This window comes from Portunus trituberculatus, chromosome 15 (genome assembly GCF_017591435.1).
Source record: "Portunus trituberculatus isolate SZX2019 chromosome 15, ASM1759143v1, whole genome shotgun sequence".
NCBI classification, from domain to species: domain Eukaryota; kingdom Metazoa; phylum Arthropoda; class Malacostraca; order Decapoda; family Portunidae; genus Portunus; species Portunus trituberculatus.
Genome location: NC_059269.1, coordinates 19925008 through 19946128, shown reverse-complemented (window position 1 = coordinate 19946128; position 21121 = coordinate 19925008). Strand labels below are relative to the sequence as shown.

General features: G+C 41.4%; 1 protein-coding gene and 1 long non-coding RNA gene across 2 annotated transcripts in view; both read left to right on the top strand.

Annotated features, from left to right (window-relative positions):
• LOC123504187 (atrial natriuretic peptide-converting enzyme-like) overlaps positions 1-13737 on the top strand; it is a 108676-nt gene extending 94939 nt beyond the window's left edge. The window contains 8 exon segments of the mRNA XM_045254531.1: positions 1-57; positions 4133-4290; positions 4854-4955; positions 4958-5036; positions 5520-5652; positions 6857-6974; positions 7200-7318; positions 8558-13737. The exon segment at positions 1-57 is cut by the window's left edge and continues 151 nt beyond it. Coding sequence (XP_045110466.1) covers positions 1-57; positions 4133-4290; positions 4854-4955; positions 4958-5036; positions 5520-5652; positions 6857-6974; positions 7200-7318; positions 8558-8740 — 949 coding nt within the window. The 3' untranslated portion in view covers positions 8741-13737.
• Positions 13738-15033: 1296 nt separating this feature from the next.
• Positions 15034-15799, top strand: LOC123504202. Its single transcript, XR_006674744.1, has 3 exons — positions 15034-15138; positions 15264-15524; positions 15627-15799. It is a non-coding gene; the product is annotated as an uncharacterized LOC123504202 (long non-coding RNA).
• The last annotated feature ends 5322 nt before the right edge of the window (positions 15800-21121 follow it).

Sequence of the window (21121 nt, the reverse complement as noted above, 5' to 3'; positions counted from 1 at the left end):
GGCGCACCGGCTAATCCACAACATGGCGGAGGTCACCTGCGATCTCCTCTCCTACGGGTGGGTTATGATTGATATTTAACACCTTCAGTACTAGGACGCATTTTTACCTTAATTTTTGTGTATGGACTGAGATTCAGTACTAGGACGCATTTTGACCTTCATTTTTGGATATGATTCAACCTTTCAGTAGCATGACATGTTTTCATATTCTGCATATACCATTTGGTGATGCAGCTTCAGAAACTCATGTGAGGATTAAAAATGGTGAGGACTCTGACCTCTAATCTTCCGACCTCCATAGACCCTTCCTAATATGTGAAATCGTCTAATCATATACAGAACTCATGGTAAAAATGCATCCTAGTACTAAAGGGGTTAAACTATTTAATTTACATTAGGAAGGGTCTATGAAGGTCAGAAGATTAATGGCTAGAGTCTTCACTAGTTTAACACCCGACATAAATTTCTGAAGCTGAATAAAAACGCCAAATAGTAAGCAGAATAGATACGAAAACACGTCATGGTGCTGAATGACTTAACACTATATTCTAAAACACTTCACACTCCACTACATGCAAAAGACTCAAGTTGAAGGTACACAGTAGTTATTAGAGTTAAAAGCAGTGTATTTTTTTTATCCATACATAATTCAGTTAGCATGAGATAACGTGCTACCATTTCTCCTCTTTCTGCGCCTCCTTCTGCGCCTCCTTTTGCGTCTCCTCTTCCTCCGCGTCGCCCTCTTCTCGCCCTACTCCTCTTCCGTATTGCCAATTTTCGCGGCGTGATGGAGCGGCCGCCAGGAGGAAAATCGCTTCCCATTATACTGTCATAAGTGTTGGCGTTACCAAAATTCTCGCTCCACGTAATTTATTTCTCTCCCCACTCTGAAAAAGAAATCCGTCCATACACCTAGTTTCCTCCTCCTCCTCCTCCTCCTCCTCCTCCTCCTCCTCCTTTTACTGCATCTTCACATCTTCATCGGTTCTCTCCTCTTTACTCTCTCTTTCTTCATTACCCGCTCGCATGCTCTCTCTGTCTTTTTACTCTCCTTTTCCACTTCCCTTGTGTTCTCTATGTTTTATTTTTCGTCTCTCTCTCTCTCTCTCTCTCTCTCTCTCTCTCTCTCTCTCTCTCTCTCTCTCTTCCTCTTTTTTTATTTTTCCTCCAATATAACGTTTCATTCCTCCTATTTGTCAATTTCTTGATAGAGTATGGGTGAATTTTCTCTTCCCACCTTTTTCTCGTATTCATTTCTCTCTTCCCATCAATTCACTCTACTCTCCTTTATTCTCTATTGCTTCCATCTCCTCTCCTCGTCCTTCCCTCTGCTGTTCTATGCGTATTTTGTCTCTCTTTCCTTCCCTCCTGTTCTCCCTTCCTTGTTTCTTAATCACTTGTCATCTCGTCTCCTACGCTTTCTCTCTCTCTCTCTCTCTCTCTCTCTCTCTCTCTCTCTCTCTCTCTCTTCTCTCTCTCTTTCTCTCAGCTACGTTAAAAGTCAGTTATGCAAGGTGAAGACTAATTATTCTCTCTCTCTCTCTCTCTCTCTCTCTCTCTCTCTCTCTCTCTCTCTGATGATGGTGATGAGGATAATGAGAATGATGATGAGAGGCTGGCAAAACACACACACACACACACACACACACACACACACACACACACACACACACACACACACACACACACACACACACACACACACACACACGAAGGTTAGACCCAAAAACATGCTTATTTATAACAATATATCAATAACATTTATATTACAATACACGAACATTTATTCAAATCTCACCTACTACTATCTTTGAAAAAAAAATTGAAAAAGTAAAAAGAATAACAACAGATACGATAGCAAATAAACTGAAATGAACATTATCTTTGAAAAAAAACGAAAAGAAAATAGAAAAAAGGAAAAAAATAACAACAGATACGATAAGAAAAAGAAAAATTAAAAGAACAATCGATATAGGGAGAAACTTTCGCCTTTACTATCCTGAATCTCAAAGTTTCGATCAATAACTAAAAAAAAAAAACAGCAAGTACCAACGATCTTATATTCCCGTTGTTCTTCCTTTGTGTTCCTTTGCGTAAGCGGAGGACGAGAGGAAGGAGGAATATAAGAGAGGTGGAAGTAAGACTAGGGAGAAAGAAAGACCATAAACCTGTTGAGGGAAGACGAAGGAGCCATAAGTGAAGCAAATCCTTTAAGAGAGGCTCAGCGGAATGTTTGGCCAGAGAGAGAGAGAGAGAGAGAGAGAGAGAGCACTATTTAATCCAGGCCACGTACTGTTTTATTTCTATATTAACATACAAGACAAATACGCGTTTTCTTTGCTTTCCTTTCTGTCTATGGAGAGAGAGAGAGAGAGAGAGAGAGAGAGAGAGAGAGAGAGAGAGAGAGCACTATTTGATCCAAGCCACATCTTATTTCTATATCAACATACAAGACCAAAATCAATACGCGTTGTCTTTGCTTTCCTCTCTATGTGGATTATTTTCTCCTAAATCTACCTGTAAAGTGAAGGCAGGAACCCTCACAAGAATATTACTATTGTTTTTCTTTACCCAGGCGACACATGACTTACTGCTGCGGTGCATTCAATCAATATATCCATCAATCAATCTTCACCAGCGTCTTGCTACTTCCGTCCCTCCGCGGCGTGTCTGAGAGTGCGAGAACTGAAACAGCTTAGTGACATCAACATTGCTAAAGCCTTCGAGTATTTTTAAAGCAGCCTCAATTGATTTTCTGTGGATTTGGCTGTACTTTTTTGTTTGTCTGTCTGTCTGTCGGTCTGTCTGTCTGTCTGTCTGTCTGTCTGTCTCTCTCTCTCTCTCTCTCTCTCTCTCTCTCTCTCTCTCTCTCTCTCTCTCTCTCTCTCTCTCTCTCTCTCTCTCTCTCTCTGTTCTTTTTTTCATTTTTTGGTCGTTTCTTTCTGCTTATGTCTCTCTTTCTTTCTTTCTTTCTTTCATTCTTGTAACATGTCGTCTTATTTTCGCCGTCTTGTCATCTTAAGATTTACTGTACATGGAGTATTAAATTTACTCGTTGAATAAATAGATATTCACTTTTTATCGTCAAAGATAGGAGAGGTTTTAGAACAGAATGTCTGAAGATTTCCAGTGCCAAGAGAAAAGAATTGAAACTTAGTCGGAGGTTAAAGATTCCTGTTTGAAATTCTCTTTGTAGTAAAACTTATGAAACCCTCTCGAAAAAAAATATAGAAAAAAAAATCACTTTATTCTAAGCGAGATTTGAGGAAGAATCTCTTAGAATTTGTAGTACAAGATTAAAGGAACTTCCATCACATATATACAACAATGAAAGACTCCAGTTTGAAATACACTTTGTAGTAACACAGACACTAAAAACTGTCCGTGTGTAAATTAAATCTAAGGAAGGAACTGTGGAAAGATTTGTGGTGCAAGTAAAAATAAGAAAAAATAGCAAAAAACTCAACCTGCAATTTTTAAAAGATCTTGTTTGAAATACTCCTTGTGGCGAAAACTTAGTCAAAAGTTACCCAACGTATGCAAAGTGAGATTTTATGAAAGGAGAGTCGCAAGATTTGTGGCAAAGGAATGTAAAGAACTTGGTCTCTCTGTTGCAAGAAAACTTTCTGTTGAAATGCTCTTTATAATAAAACAGGGACCGAAGCAGTTCATTTCATACTAAACGAAATTTAATGAAGGAACAGTCCTAAATTTGGTGGTGCCTGGAAAGAGAGAGAGAGAAAGACACTTAATAGATAATGAGACTGAAAAAAAAAGAAGCACAATCTCTTTACATCAATGAAAGGTTCCTGTTTTCCAATAATCTCTGTGGTAGAATTTAAGAGACCAGAATTTGACTCGGTAGGTGGGAAGGGAAATGAAAAGTAGCTGCTGCAGGAAAGTATAGTAACATTATTATTCTTGAAGATAAATTTTCAGATAATAAAGTGTCACCCTGCTCTCTCTCTCTCTCTCTCTCTCTCTCTCTCTCTCTCTCTCTCTCTCTCTCTCTCTCTCTCTCTCTCTCTCTCTCTCTGTTTTTTGTGCATTGCTGTGGAAATTTGCTTCTTCCCAGCAATACCAAGATTATCGATGTGTCTCGTTTATATCTTCCTTTGTTTCATTTTGGCAGAGGCGTGGAGCTAGTGGAGGTGGTGACGGAGGATGTTTACGACCACGTGCCTGGCCTGGGCTACGTGCAGATCACCGACGTGTTCTCCACCAACATTACCTTCGAGCCGATCAACTGCTCCCGCCGCACCGTTGTGTATATGGTGTGCTCCGAACTGGGTGAGTGGTGGGTAGTGGTGGGTGTTCTCTCTCTCTCTCTCTCTCTCTCTCTCTCTCTCTCTCTCTCTCTCTCTCTCTCTCTCTGTCGTCTTCGAACTGCCATTTGCTTCCCCTTCATTTATTTTTCTCTCTTTTTTTCCCCCACGAGGATCTAAAGAAATAACAGTTGGAGCTAATAACCACTGTCATCTTCTCTCAGTGTGCGTATGTTGCAGCTTTGTCTTTTATTGTTTTGTAAAGTCTTTTTGTTGTAATTGATCTTAATGTTGCTCTTTGTCAGTCTCTCATCAGTACGATCTTCTTAAGGGTCGCAAAAACTAATAATCGTGTTTTCATGCAGTTACGTGTTGTTAGCTTCAGTATGGAAATATCGTATCTTTGTTCATTCCTCTTCGCTCAGTTGTATTCGTAATTTTGCTTATAAACGCAGTAACTTGTTTTTCACTTTTTTCTCACTTCGTTGTCAGTAGATCACGTGCACTAAATACACTTCCTTTTTTAAGTAAGTGACAGGCACCGTAATGATGTTAAGGCTATCTTGACAAGTATTTTGTTCACTTCAGCGTGTGGAGTGCGGCCGCTGTACCTGCCGCCACGCAGCCCGGTGGTAGAGGGTGGCGTGGTTCGCACGGTGGACAGCGGAGATTGGCCCTGGTCGGCGGCGCTGCTAAGGACGGCGTGCATGCCTGTGACGCCACTCTAATCCACACCTCATGGCTGCTCACCACCTCACTCTGCTTCCAGGGGTTAGTGTCTTCTGGTGGCATGATGATTCACCTACTTCTCGTGCTAAGGCTGCCATTGATGTTTTAGGAGGGAATTTTGATCTTTGACATTACATACTATAAACAGATTACTTGAGTTTGCTCGGAGAGAGAAATATGCTTTTACACCAGAGCAGGATATCCATAGCAGTTGTTGGATGAATGTTCAAGCTGGCGAAACCCTTGGAGAGCGGGATATCCATAGCTTTTACATTATGAACTATAAGCAGAATTACATTATATTACATTATTGCAGTCTGGTTTAGAATGCCACGAATGTCACGACGAAAGGATTATATACAGAGATGTTTCAGACCTCTACTACAAATGATGGAGATTATAGGAAGGTGTGTGTGTGTGTGTGTGTGTGTGTGTGTGTGTGTGTGTGTGTGTGTGGATGAGTGCGTGTGTGCGTTTGTGATTCTGTAACCTATCACGCAGCGTTTCCTTCCTCCCACCACATAGCCAGGGGCGGGCGCTGTGGGTGGCGCGTCTGGGCGGCATCCGCATCTCATCCCAGGCGCCGTGGGTGCAGGAGAGGCTCATTGTGGGTATGGTGAAATCCCCGGTGGAGGGAAGCAAGATCGTCCTCATCAAGGTGAGTTCGTGGGAAGTGTTATGGGAAGGAGGAAGGAGTAGAAGGGGTATGAAAGGAAGCAATACCAGAACAATTAGGTAGAAAGCAATTGAAGGAGGAAGAGAAGGAAGTGAGAAAAATTGGAAGCGGAGAAGTAGAGAGTAGTAGTAGAAATGAATATGGTAGTGGTGAGAGGAGATTTAGTCTTTATAAAGTTTAACCCTGTGAAACAACAGCATCTATGAGGTGACACACATGAATACATACAGCACTGGGATAGGTCTCACTGCAGCTGATTATACAATATACGACATATATAAACACATGAAGCAGAAATACATACAAAATACACTCAGGCTTTGTATGTTGTGAAGGAGGAGACGGTAAAAGTCATGAAAATACTGAATTTTTAATAAGAGTACTCTCCTTTACCCAATAGACTTACATATAGGGGAGATAGATAGATAGATATTGAGACATACCAGCCATGTGTATGTGGTATTGTATAGTGTTTCTTATGTATGAGTGATATGTGGTCACGAATAGATTTCTGTGTCGGCAACCCAGTCTTTCCCTACCCGCTCTAAGTAATGTATTCAATCAGAAACGTGCGTGTGGAAATAAAATTGCATAGGAGTCTAGAGCGCTTCCCTACTCTCTCTCTCTCTCTCTCTCTCTCTCTCTCTCTCTCTCTCTCTCTCTCTCTCTCTCTCTCTCTCTCTCTCTCTCTCTCTCTCTCTCTCTCTCTAACAACATCCAAACTTCCTAAAGACAAAGAAAAATATAACAAAAAAAAACACACGAACTTCATTTTAATTTTTCTTTAACAGCTTGTGTGTTTAACGATTTGTTCCTTAAAAGTTTGTGATGTTTTGAAATGTCTGGGTTTTCATGTGCATCTTTCAACACTTTGGCTAACGCTGTTCTATCTTCTAGAGACCCAGCTCCCAAGTGGGCCTTTATATTATTAAATTTTTTTTGCCCTTGGCTGGCCCTCTCTCCTGCTTAAAAAAAAAAAAAAAAACAGCCAGAAATTCATAAAAAAAAAAAAGAAAAACTCGATGTCTCGTTCATTGCCGTAAACACACCAAGACAGTCAGGGATACAACTCCAGACGCAATTAGAGGTTTAGATTACTTTTAACATACCCTTAAATGTACCCTTTCTCCTCCTCCTTTTCCTCCTCCTCCTCCTTCGCCAATGCGTAACTCAATGTCGGTTGCAGCTTGCAGACTCTGAGCTGGAGCTGAGCGACTACGTGCGGCCCGCTTGCCTGGGCTCCCACACCGCTGTCAGTCAGCTGGCGAAACGCAACTGCCGCAGCCTGGGATGGGGCGCCAGACGTGAGTATAAATCGTGAATGTATGTGTGTGTGAGAGAGAGAGAGAGAGAGAGAGAGAGAGAGAGAGAGAGAGAGTGTGTGTGTGTGTGTGTGTGTGTGTGTGTGTGTGTGTGTGTGTGTGTGTGTGTGTGTGTGTGTGTGTGTGTGTGTGTGTGTGTGCAAGAAATAAGTACATTATAGTCCCAGTCCCCAACACATGTTACAGCCGAGGTTCTTTGGCACACAGGGGATCCTCTGGTGGAGCTGTCGGTGAAGGTGAATCCCGGGGAGGCCTGCCAGCGACTTGACGGCTTCATGGAGAACACAATCTGTGCCCAGCAGACCTCGCCCACTGACAGATGCCTCGTACGTATTACTTGATAGAAGGAATGAGAAATTGCTGTATTTTTTGTTGGATATGTCTTCTATTTTCAGTGGAAAGGTGCCTTGGTGCCATGACGTGCATAGACTTGCGAATTCCAGTAATCAGAGGAACTAAAACAGAATTATGATGTGATATAGGGATGAAATGAGGGAAAGATGAGACGTGAACTTGGTGTGCAGAGGAGTTAAAGTAGACAAGGCTGTGTTGTGATACAAGGATATGATTACGAAGAGATTAAAAGACTTGGGAGTTGGAATGATAAAGAGTTAACCGACGTAGATGGGACAGTTGTGATACAATGATGAGAGTCTAAGGGTTGAGGTCCGCATGGGCTGAAGTTAGGAGAGCTATCAGGGAAGGAAAGGGAACCCATGTTAGCACTCTATGGGGCACTCAGGAATCATTACATCCATGTGGTTACGATTTTCCATCCTAGAATAGTCCATTTGTTCTGAAAGTGGTCAATGCAATACTGATAAGGAAAAGTGTTGGTCTTTGAGAAACAAGGGAAAATAATACTAAAATAAGATAACCACAGGAAAAGTTGTGAAGGGATGAAAGAAAGGTTACTTGTGAATCATGCAGGTATACATTTTCCTTAATTTTTCCCCCTTTATTTCTTGACAAATTTTAAGGATACAAAAAGAAAACACAGAGCAACAAAGTTCGTGAGCAGTTGAAGACACAAGAGAAACTAAGAGTGCTTTAAAAGATTGAGAGACCAAATACGAGGCAGCAAAAAGAAGAGGGCATGTGAGAAGCTTGGAAAGAACTTCACCGGAAAAGTTTAATGGAAATTAAGAAATTGTTATTTGAGATAAGTAATAAGGAAAGTGGTGAGTTCAAGATTAAAAGTCTAAAGAGAAGAGATGAGGTGGAAAAATAGGTGAATGAGAGGGAGCGTGAAGGACCAGTGAAAAGAGTATTTTGGAGTTGTGAAGAAATTAAATCTAGACATAGCATATTTGTACAGAGGAGTGGATGAGGGGCCGGACGAGCACTGATCATATGAAAACAAACAAACAGAACGATTGTCCTTCGCAGGGGATACAAAGATCACATTTTACATGTCTCAGTGTCTAATCTCGATCATTTATGGCTCTAATTAATGTTATTGGGATTTTCAAATGTTTTTCATGCTTCTTGTAATAGCTTAACAGTGAGTTTATACTATCTGCATTATTCTAGACCTAATTAGTGTATGCCTTGTCTTTCTGCAGCTGGAAGAGATGAGTGGCGGAGGACTGCTGTGTGAGTGGGCCGGGCGCTGGGAGGTGGTGGGTGTGGCCATGTCGCACACCGGCTGCTACCAGGGCTCAAGACCACGCCTGTACGACGACATCACCACCAACACTGTCAAGTGGATAAAGAAGACGATCGCAGCCTTCCAGCGTAATTCGTAACCCCCAAGCATGAGTGGCCACCTCACAGTGTAGAGACAGGGTAGGAACACGGCTGGCAGTGTAACGATATTTTTCTTCTTTCGAGAACTATAAAACATTCTATGTAGATTTGTTATTCCAAGAGGCACAAATCCTACGATCAACATTGATTTGATGTTGATTCTTTGTTTAACCTTTATTCAGGAGCCCTCGAGGATCACTTAGCTTCCAAGGTTCTCCCTTTAGAAGAGAACTTAAGAGAGTTTCCGCCCTGGCGAGGGAGCCGCTGGATTTAGCGGCCTGGTGTGTCCTGAAGGTGAAGCCTTCCATAATACTCGCACACCAGCACACTCACTGGATGGTGTTGGTTCACATATCAAATTCAGTATTGTATTCTCAATTCTATCAAATTATTCCCAGAACAACCATATCACATACATATCTCAAATTCTGTATAGGTTGGTAAATGGCATAGCGATTTATATATGAATAATTGTTGGCCTTGTAGAGAATTATCCGATATGAACTATATGTATGAGAGATATTTGAGTTAATGATAGAGAAAACTCTAAAATTAAAACCTCCGACACTGTCCTAACAAAGTAACATTTATGTTGAATACTAATGTATATTTCTCTTAATCTTTAAGAGTTTATACATAGTGCATAGTTTGTGTGCAATTTCAAACTCAAGTGCAAGGCTCCCTCGTGCTGCTGGGGCAGAGACGCCCACAGTAACAGTGTTGTCCTAGTGGTAGACTAGTGCTAGAGGGGCGCCGCGCCCCACCCTGCCGCTTGCACTCCGGGGGCTCAGTTGGCACCTTCCCTACAGCAGTCACCCCTGTTCATGGGATGGTCTGGTGCGCCCTAGACGACGTGTCGCTGAAGGTCCCCCTAGCTGCCGCATCTAGGTACTCGGTGTATTAGTCGACCTGGCTACGTGGAGAAGTGTGATTGTTACGTGGATGGTGTGTGTCCTCGCGGTCCTGTGGCTGCCTCTCGCGGGTGGTTCATGTTTATATGTGCATCCAAGTGTAGCGATACCGACGTGCTGAACCATAGATCGCCACCCAACGATATTATGGCTGATATAGATATATTTACTATATTTCAGTGACATCTATGGTTCATGGCTGCTTTGTCATTAACAAACATGTCACTTATAAATGTTGTACAGAAATCTTTATTTGCTTTGGTTGAAGCATGAGTCATCTCTGACTGCAGAGAAATTTTGTAAACTTATAATGACCTGTTGTAAAGAAACACATATCCAAGAATTTACTGGTGAGGTGTTTCTCTGCTCTGTATGGTCCCGTTGGCGCGCTGACGTATCGGGTCTGTGCCGCCTGTTACTGAGGGTCGAAGGGAACCACGTGTAGTAGAAAATACAAATGGAGTTGTGTTCAGTGACTTGTAGCGCTGAGGAGTGTGAACTGTCGTGCTGCGTCAAAAGTAACAGCAGGTTCAGAGACGGACACCTTGACGCAGAAAACATGTGACGACTGTCATTCTTTCATCTACAAGGTAGCAATTTGAGGTTGAGAGATAAATGAAATAGCATAATAATCGTAAACATCTAACTTTTTTTCTGTTTTGTTTCAACCAATAGATTCCATGTGTATTATGCATATTTTCAACATTAAAATCATAAAAATCTCACAGGGTAAAACATATAGAGAACGTGAGTGATTCCAGGTCAGGTAACAAAGTCGCTCCTGTATGATATTATAAGGGTGCAGCAGTAGCTCGGTGAGGCGAAGGCTTTTTATTTCAACACAGATTTATACGCACCACATATACGAGTACATATCCCATCGGTAACCTAATTTGAAAAGGTTTTTTTTTCTAACACAACTTGTAACATTAAATTCTTGCCTTTTGAATATCCTAACGACAGTCCACCGCTTTATTTACGTCATTGCTACAGAAACCACGTAAACTACATATGTTATAGAAACTCCGTATATATGAAGTAGCCAAAAAAAGAACGAGGCATACCGTAAGAAATTATCTCCCTGCATTTATCAAAAAAAAAAAAAGACCACAGTGAATGAATCTTTGGCACCCATCCCAAGGTGCTGTGTAGCGCCGGTGTCGGGGAAAAACTATCGCCCTCATACCTTTGCTGCTCTCCTTCACTAGACACTGGCGGTCCACAAGTGTGTCTAGGTGTTTATTGCTTCTCCTCAGGCGTCCACTATAAGATATTACGAGAAATGATAAATCTAGTGCATTTATGTATAGGATTGACCAGTACACACACACAGAGAGAGAGAGAGAGAGAGAGAGAGAGAGAGAGAGAGTTTATCCCGTTCTTTCTATTTCTTTACTACCAGGAAACGTTTTCTTTCTTAACCTTCGACTGCTAAGGGCGTCATACGAGACACTTTAACTTCACTAAAGGGTTTTAAACTTGAACTGATCCTTCCGATGATAAACTTGCACCAGATCATTATGTGCTACGTCCTGAGAAGCCATAGGAGTCGAAGGGTTGATTGAACGGTTTGAAATATCTTCTGTATAACCCTGATTGCAGATGATGTTTCCATATATACCACTTGAAACATTTATTTTGAGCCAATGGGATGGTCAGAGAGAGAGAGAGAGAGAGAGAGAGAGAGAGAGAGAGAGAGAGAGAGAGAGATGTTACTTCACTTCCTATGTATTAACAAAATGCCTATTGTTACCATCATTGCAATAAATGTGAAAGCTTCCCAAATGAACAAACGAAGATTTATACATTAAGACTGTATCATACAACACTGTTAAAGGTAATCAGTTTATTCGGAAAGGAGAAAAAGTGTTAGTTATCATATAATTATGTTGCAGAATTTGCCATTAAGAACAGCATTCCATGTTATTTCGATAGCCATTTGTTGTACACAGGCAGCATTTTAGGAACTTAAATTCTAGAGACTGGGTGAAAAAAGCATTACTTTATTGGTTTGTTGTATTATTTATTTCTACTAGATTTTGTGCATATGTGTTCTTTTCTTTTTCTTACAGTATCTATTTATTACTATTTTAACGAATCACTTCAAGATCCGCCACTTAGGCTGAATTTATTGTCACTGGATAACTCTCAACCCTTAATGATCTGTATTTTCAAACGTATCAGCATCTTATCTACTAATTTTAGAAGGCTCCAGAGGAAATTATTGTGGCTTTCAAGGATGTTTTCACAACTTGATAAGCATTTAATAAAGAATCTAGATTATCACTGGCGAAAACATCCATGAAAGCTTAACTAATTATCTATAGAGCTTTTAGAATTAGTCCTCATGAGTGCTGGAAGAGTTTTATAGTACGATCCTTCATTTAAAAGTCTTCGTGTGGTGTGATAGCCTGCAAACTTCCCTATCCTGCGAATAAGGAGGGCCAGGATGTTATCAAGTGGCACTAGATTGAGTTTAGAAATACGAATCTTCACGTGATCCTCTTCAACTAATAGTGACTTACTTCCAAAGGCGCCTGTTCATCTCCACCTCCAACTCAACTAAGATATTGGACACCAGTTGTTGTTTGTTTCGGAGTGGCAAGAGAATGTTGTCAATCTTTCACTCCGTCTTGGTTACAGGTCAGCTCGTCAGGGCCTTTGAAATGTTCTTGGTGGTTATTGATTTTTTCATCTTTTTTTTTTTTTTTTTTTTGAAGGCTGTTGAAATGTGAATCAAAAATCGTGCTTTGGTTTCTGCATGTACTAAAAATTTACACAGTTGAGAATATTGTAGGCATATATTACATGTTTGTTATTGTTATTACTGTTGACATAATTATTTATTCATACTACTACAACTACTACTACTACAACAACAACAACACCAACTACTACTACTACTACTACTACTACTACTACTACTACAAGAACCATCACTATCATTAACACCACAACTATCAATTACTTTTAATACCACTATACTACTTCCAACACCATCATTTCATAACCACCTACTACATCTACCACTACTACCACTAACTACTACTTTCACTCTTCTTTGAAGCGGCCACCAGTTTTTCCCCGACAGCGGCCTCCACCACACAGGCGCGACCGCCAGCCCGGACGCACTGTGTGTATCATACTGAGCACTGAGCAGACCTATAGATATCGGAATAGATAGAAATTTCACTCTAGTCTACTTTGTTAGGTGGAGCTGTTTTATATGTGTAGCGCTAGTGTGTGTGGGGCGGAGGGACGCAAACTGTTTGCCGAGGGGTGGAGCGGGGATGGGGTGTGTGTGGGGTGAGTGAGTGGCTGTCCAATGCATCCCTGTTGTGCGTGGGTCCTCTTCCCTTCCCGCTCCTCCCCACTCAAGAGTTAGGCTGCGCGCTGTCCCGTCCTGCGAGGATTCATGTAACGTGGCAGTATTGTGTAATGCATAAGAATGTTAACGATATTTTTGTTGAATGCCTGAATTTTATTAATTGCTTGAGAAGAATAATACATATATGCGAAATATTTTTCATAGATCTTAAGCCATTCGCAGGGTGTACATGCAGGTATCCATTCTCTTCTTCTCCTCCTCATCCATAAGTCTTGTACTTGCCTGAATTTACTCTACATATACCTACCTATTCGCTATCCATATCATTATGTGCACAAGATACTAAGTGATATTATCATTTTGTTCCTATGTACTGTACAGCATTAAGATTTAGGTCACTCGATAAGTTACCTACGAGTCTAGTGATTAGTTTTCGAGTCCCACACTGTATCCTCTCCTGGGCCACCTGTACAGCATCATGGTCTGGGTTAGTTATCAGTTACTTCTGAGTTTAGTGGTTAGTTTCTGTTACAAAGCTATCTTATTCTTTCCCCGGGCCACCCCAACAAGTGAGCCTCGCCCTGCCTTGGCCGTCCCCTCGTGCCGGGCCTCCGTATGCTCGTTTCCGTGATACTGATGTACCCCGGCTTCTTCCAGTGAAAGTGTATTACCCTCAAGAACATGTGACAAATGCTGCCTGTAATGTATAAATCAATATGTAAATTGGTTTGTGTATAAATAATAACTATGTTTGATGCGTGTGAGTTTTCTTTAACCAGCCTCGTTGACTGTCGGTATACAAAGCTTGGAAAAAAAAATTATACCAACTAACAAGAACACTATACATGAATAAGACCTGTTTGTTTTCTTTTTTTTCATTTCTTATTATTTTTATCTATCAATATCTATCAAGTCTTCTCTAATTTTCTATTGTTCTCGCACCAGTAACCTTATCTGATCACGCTTTACTTCGTTGCTGTTCACTCTTCTATCATTACTCAAAGACTGTGCTTCATTAAAACAATAAGTTGCATTTTCAATAATGTATATCTGTTCGCAATAGTCCTGTGTCATTAGTAAAGGTAGGCGTACGTGACTATACCCACGTCGCCCATCTTGCTTCCTACATTACCCCGCCCCTCCGCAACTTCTATCCCCCATCCACACCACGTCACTAGCCTCACTCAGGGTTGGACTCCTGTTGACCACTGCATGTCTCGATGCAATGTTGAATCACCTACAGAGAAATGAATTTAACATTTAAGTACCTTAGATGAGTGTTTTAGAATACATCACGAGACTTTTTTACTCAGAAGTTCAGCTGCATTAGTTCTAACAGAGTTGGTGTGCCTAGGCAGCTGACTGTGTGGGGTCTTACGTAGAGGCTAGCTAGATTTCTTTCATTACATAAGAGTTTTTTGGTTTGTACCATATTTAAATACTTCCCTTATGTGTTAGTGGATTCTGTTAAGTACATGCATCGATGCAGGAAGTTATCGTGATTATGCAGTGAGCGGATGTGTTAGTGCATAGAATGATGCAATGGTTGTTAGTTGGTGACCAGATTCGCTGCAATCGAATGTTGTGTAAGTGTTTTTTGGGATCATAAGGGCGATTGTTAGCATTATTTTTTTACTCATCGGGATGGAGATAGATATGATGACATGCACACACTGCAACTGAACAAAGAATATCGGTGAGCTGTGGTGATCGAATATTAAGGGATCGTGAGATGGCGAAGTGGTTGCGGGAGCAGGTTGGAGGAGGGGTAGTTGGGGTAAAGTGGGGTAAGATTAGTCACGTGACTGGACTCAGTCTGTGTCCGAAAGAGAGCGCGCTTGAAATATTATCATATTGTCTAAATCTCCCATAGTTTTGTTCATTTCTCTGCTTGTATAAATAGATATGAGTTTAAACAAAACCTTGCCCCACCCTATACTATGAGGAAAATGTGCAGATGTGATCTTTAGATGTGTTAGTCAAATGTAGAACCATGGAATCGGAGAGATCGGAACCAAGAACGCTTTACTCAGAACATTCCTCCAGTCTTCTCGTGGCGTTGGTTTGTGAGTGACGCGGGAGTGCCGGCGGGTTTGCGAGCATTCCGGGTAGTGCTATTTGGCCCAAACCTCACTCCTCCCTTCTTCGCATCGTTAATGTAAGTAATGCTTGCGGTTACATACAGTGGATCAAGAGCCACGTTACTTATTTATCATTCATATACTGATTATAATATGATTAGATCTAGAGCCATGATACTAATTCCATTTTTTCTTCTTACAGGTAAGTACCATGTCACAGCTCATCGCGGGACTGCGTGGGACAGCGCGGGAGCTTCTCTTCGGTGTCAAGGAAAGTGAAGACTTTTTCCTAGGCGTTAGGTTGATAGGTTGCTAGGCTCCTAACCCTTCTTTCCTTACAGGTACACCTTAATTGCTTTTGAGTACTTACAGATATATCAGTCGAAGTTGCCGCAGAGCGGGTGCAATGCGAGTTGTATGGCAGTAAGCCAAGGAAAGGAGTGCTGCGGAGTCATTCATAAGAGTAAGTAACTGCAAATTACGTGTTCTTTATTATTCATTAATTACAATATGCCGCAACTTATTGTGCACTGATTTTTTTTTTTTCTCTCTCTCTCTCTCCTAGGAATGTGCGAGTGATGCATTGAATCTGAATAGAGGTGGCGCGTGTCACAGTAGCTACTGACCAGCACGTTTTCCAGTAATGACGAAGTTGAGTTGGAAGTACGAGAGGAATGCTTAAGAAAGAGCAGGCGTAATTGATGTTCAGATCAAAGATAGCAAATACAACATTCTCCAAGGTAATTATTTTAATTTGTTGTCTTCCAGGACACTAATCTGTTGCCTTGCAGAACACTAATCTGTTGCCAGAACACTAATCTGCAGAACACTAATCTGTTGCCTTGCAGAACACTAATCTGTTGCCTTGCAGAACACTAATCTGTTGCTTTGCAGAACACTAATCTGTTGCCTTGCAGAACACTAATCTGTTGCTTTACAGAACATTAATCTGTTGCTTTGCAGAACATTAATCTGTTGCTTTGCAGAACACTAATCTGTTGCCTTCCAGAACACTAATCTGTTGCTTTACAGAACATTAATCTGTTGCTTTCTGTTGCAGAACATTAATCTGTTGCTTTGTTGCAGAACACTAATCTGTTGCTTTGCAGAACACTAATCTGTTGCTTTACAGGACACTAATCTGTTGCTTTACAGAACATTAATCTGTTGCTTTACAGAACACTAATCTGTTGCTTTACAGAACATTAATCTGTTGCTTTGCAGGACATTAATCTGTTGCTTTACAGAACATTAATCTGTTGCTTTACAGAACATTAATCTGTTGCTTTACAGAACATTAATCTGTTGCTTTGCAGGACATTAATCTGTTGCTTTACAGAACATTAATCTGTTGCTTTACAGAACATTAATCTGTTGCTTTACAGAACATTAATCTGTTGCTTTACAGAACATTAATCTGTTGCTTTACAGAACATTAATCTGTTGCTTTACAGAACATTAATCTGTTGCTTTACAGAACATTAATCTGTTGCTTTACAGAACATTAATCTGTTGCTTTACAGAACATTAATCTGTTGCTTTACAGAACATTAATCTGTTGCTTTACAGAACATTAATCTGTTGCTTTACAGAACATTAATCTGTTGCTTTGCAGAACATTAATCTGTTGCTTTGCAGAACATTAATCTGTTGCTTTACAGAACATTAATCTGTTGCTTTACAGAACATTAATCTGTTGCTTTACAGAACATTAATCTGTTGCTTTACAGAACATTAATCTGTTGCTTTACAGAACATTAATCTGTTGCCTTGCAGGACATTAATCTGTTGCTTTACAGAACATTAATATGTTGCTTTGCAGGACATTAATCTACTTCTTTCCTCAGCTAGCTAAACCAGGCGACAATGAGCAGCTGGTCACTGTGATACCCCCCCCTTGAGGGGCTAATACTCACTTCGGTGAGGGGGACCTGGAGCCATGCAATCTCTCTCTCTCTCTCTCTCTCTCTCTCTCTCTCTCTCTCTCTCTCTCTCTCTCTCTCTCTCTCTCTCTCCCCTATCGATTTATAATCTATTTATCAATCTCCATTGTTCAAATTGAATTAATCTTTTTTGTATTTTCAGTAAACACAGCGGGAGACGTAACATGTGATAGAGAAGTTAAACATTCAGTGAAGACATTGATGGTGCACATGGCTGGCTGTCTGCTGGATGACTAAACAGGTGACTGCTGATGACGGTGATGGAAGAAGAGACTCGTGGTGCCATTGGCGTCTGTTGGTGTAGCTGATGATATAATCCGGTAAATCTTTATAATCCAAATGTCCAATCAACTTTTGTATGAGTTGAGTAAAACCAATAAAATGTATTAAAGTCGTTCCTTCTTTCTTCCTCGTCCTCTACATGAGACGCAAAATATGTTGTTCATTGATCATAAACTCGTGTAGGTTGTGATTGTGTATGAAGATTCTCAATGGAGTAGTAATTTCTTCGGCGAATTCAGCGAAAAATTTCTTGCCTAAACAGGTTCTTACTTTCAGGATTTATATTTAGGTTAAAATTAAACACTGATTTTATCTTTTTTTTTTTTTCTATTTTCTATCAGAGATACTACTGTAGGTAGAAAACAGGTTATGATAGCACTAATAACTCGGAGTTTTTTTATATTACCAATAGAAATCAAATCTGCTTTGGAAATACAAAGCAAAATATTATAAAAGAATCAATTACGATAACCATGAAGAAATTGAGATAATATCTACTATAGGACACTATATAGAGTAGTCGTGGGTGGAAGTGACGAGACAGAATGCGGATCACAACTCCCCGAATGGCGCCACTTGTTTTCACTTGCGAAACCCTTGGAGAGCGGGATATCCATAGCTTTTACATTATGAACTCTAAGTAGAATTACATTATATTACATTATTGCTGTCTGGTTTAGAATGTCACGAATGTCACGACGAAAGGATTATATACAGATGTTTCAGACCTCTACTACAAATGATGGAGATTATAGGAAGGTGTGTGTGTGTGTGGATGAGTGCTTGTGTGCGTTTGTGATTCTATAACCTATCACGCAGCGTTTCCTTCCTCCCACCACATAGCCAGGGGCGGGCGCTGTGGGTGGCGCGTCTGGGCGGCATCTGCATCTGATCCCAGGCGCCGTGGGTGCAGGAGAGGCTCATTGTGGGTATGGTGAAATCCCCGGTGGAGGGAAGCAAGATCGTCCCCATCCCAAGGTGCTGTGTAGCGCCGGTGTCGGAGAAAAACTATCGCCCTCATACCTTTCCTGCTCTCCTTCACTGGCGGTCCACAAGTGTGTCTAGGTGTTTATTGCTTCTCCTCAGGCGCCCACTATAAGATATCACGAGGAATGCTTAATCTAGTGCATTTATGCATAGGATTGACCAGTACACACACACACACACACACACACACACACACACACACACACACACACACACACACACAGAGAGAGAGAGAGAGAGAGAGAGAGAGAGAGAGAGAGAGAGAGAGAGAGAGAGAGAGAGAGAGAGAGAGAGAGAGAGAGAGAGAGAGAGAGAGAGAGAGAGAGAGAGAGAGAGAGAGAGAGAGAGAGAGAGAGAGAGAGAGAGAGAGAGAGAGAGAGAGAGAGAGAGAGAGAGAGAGAGAGAGAGAGAGAGAGAGAGAGAGAGAGAGAGAGAGAGAGAGAGAGAGAGAGAGAGAGAGAGAGAGAGAGAGAGAGAGAGAGAGAGAGAGAGAGAGAGAGAGAGAGAGAGAGAGAGAGAGAGAGAGAGAGAGAGAGAGAGAGAGAGAGAGAGAGAGAGAGAGAGAGAGAGAGAGAGAGAGAGAGAGAGAGAGAGAGAGAGAGAGAGAGAGAGAGAGAGAGAGAGAGAGAGAGAGAGAGAGAGAGAGAGAGAGAGAGAGAGAGAGAGAGAGAGAGAGAGAGAGAGAGAGAGAGAGAGAGAGAGAGAGAGAGAGAGAGAGAGAGAGAGAGAGAGAGAGAGAGAGAGAGAGAGAGAGAGAGAGAGAGAGAGAGAGAGAGAGAGAGAGAGAGAGAGAGAGAGAGAGAGAGAGAGAGAGAGAGAGAGAGAGAGAGAGAGAGAGAGAGAGAGAGAGAGAGAGAGAGAGAGAGAGAGAGAGAGAGAGAGAGAGAGAGAGAGAGAGAGAGAGAGAGAGAGAGATAAAATGGCAGTGTCCACCTGCCTGCAATCCACCTGACAGTGACAGTGGAGGAAAATAGTATGCCTGACAGTGACAGTGACGTGGGATGTGCGTGTGCCTGACATGACAGTGTTGATCAGTGGCGAGGGAGGTGCGCAACTGACAGTGACAGTTATGACACCCTCGCTCACAATGCCGTCCCCGGGAGCAGCTTTAGAATGAGCGTCACATGCCAGTGCACGAGCTCACGAACTCAGCTCCAACTGAAGTTTAAATAAAAGAGAGAGAGAGAGAGAGAGAGAGAGAGAGAGAGAGAGAGAGAGAGAGAGAGAGAGAGAGAGAGAGAGAGCATGTTACTTCACTTCCTATGTATTAACAAAATGCCTATTGTTACCATCATTGCAATAAATGTGAAAGCTTCCCAAATGAACAAACGAAGATTTATACATTAAGACTGTATCATACAACACTGTTAAAGGTAATCAGTTTATTTGGAAAGGAGAAAAAGTGTTAGTTATCATATAATTATGTTGCAGAATTTGCCATTAAGAACAGCATTCCATGTTATTTCGATAGCCATTCGTTGTACACAGGCAGCATTTTAGGAATTTAAATTCTAGAGACTGTTTTATATGTGCAGCGCTAGTGTGTGTGGGGCGGAGGGACGCAAACTGTTTGCCGAGGGGTGGAGCGGGGATGGGGTGTGTGTGGGGTGAGTGAGTGGCTGTCCAATGCATCCCTGTTGTGTGTGGGTCCTCTTCCCTTCCCGCTCCTCCCCACTCAAGAGTTAGGCTGCGCGCTGTCCCGTCCTGCGAGGATTCATGTAACGTGGCAGTATTGTGTAATGCATAAGAATGTTAACGATATTTTTGTTGAATGCCTGAATTTTATTAATTGCTTGAGAAGAATAATACATATATGCGAAATATTTTTCATAGATCTTAAACCATTCGCAGGGTGTACATGCAGGTATCCATTCTCTTCTTCTCCTCCTCATCCATAAGTCTTGTACTTGCCTGAATTTACTCTACATATACCTACCTATTCGCTATCCATATCATTACGTGCACAAGATACTAAGTGATATTATCATTTTGTTCCTATGTACTGTACAGCATTAAGATTTAGGTCACTCGATAAGTTACCTACGAGTCTAGTGATTAGTTTTCGAGTCCCACACTGTATCCTCTCCTGGGCCACCTGTACAGCATCATGGTCTGGGTTAGTTATCAGTTACTTCTGAGTTTAGTGGTTAGTTTCTGTTACAAAGCTATCTTATTCTTTCCCCGGGCCACCCCAACAAGTGAGCCTCGCCCTGCCTTGGCCGTCCCTCGTGCCGGGCCTCCGTATGCTCGTTTCCGTGATACTGATGTACCCCGGTTTCTTCCAGTGAAAGTGTATTACCCTCAAGAACATGTGACAAATGCTGCCTGTAATGTATAAATCAATATGTAAATTGGTTTGTGTATAAATAATAACTATGTTTGATGCGTGTGAGTTTTCTTTAACCAGCCTCGTTGACTGTCGGTATACAAAGCTTGGAAAAAAAAAATTATACCAACTAACAAGAACACTATACATGAATAAGACCTGTTTGTTTTCTTTTTTTTCATTTCTTATTATTTTTATCTATCAATATCTATCAAGTCTTCTCTAATTTTCTATTGTTCTCGCACCAGTAACCTTATCTGATCACGCTTTACTTCGTTGCTGTTCTCTCTTCTATCATTACTCAAAGACTGTGCTTCATTAAAACAATAAGTTGTATTCCCAATAATGTATATCTGTTCGCAATAGTCCTGTGTCATTAGTAAAGGTAGGCGTACGTGACTATACCCACGTCGCCCATCTTGCTTCCTACCTTACCCGCCCCTCCGCAACTTCTATCCCCCATCCACACCACGTCACTAGCCTCACTCAGGGTTGGACTCCTGTTGACCACTGCATGTCTCG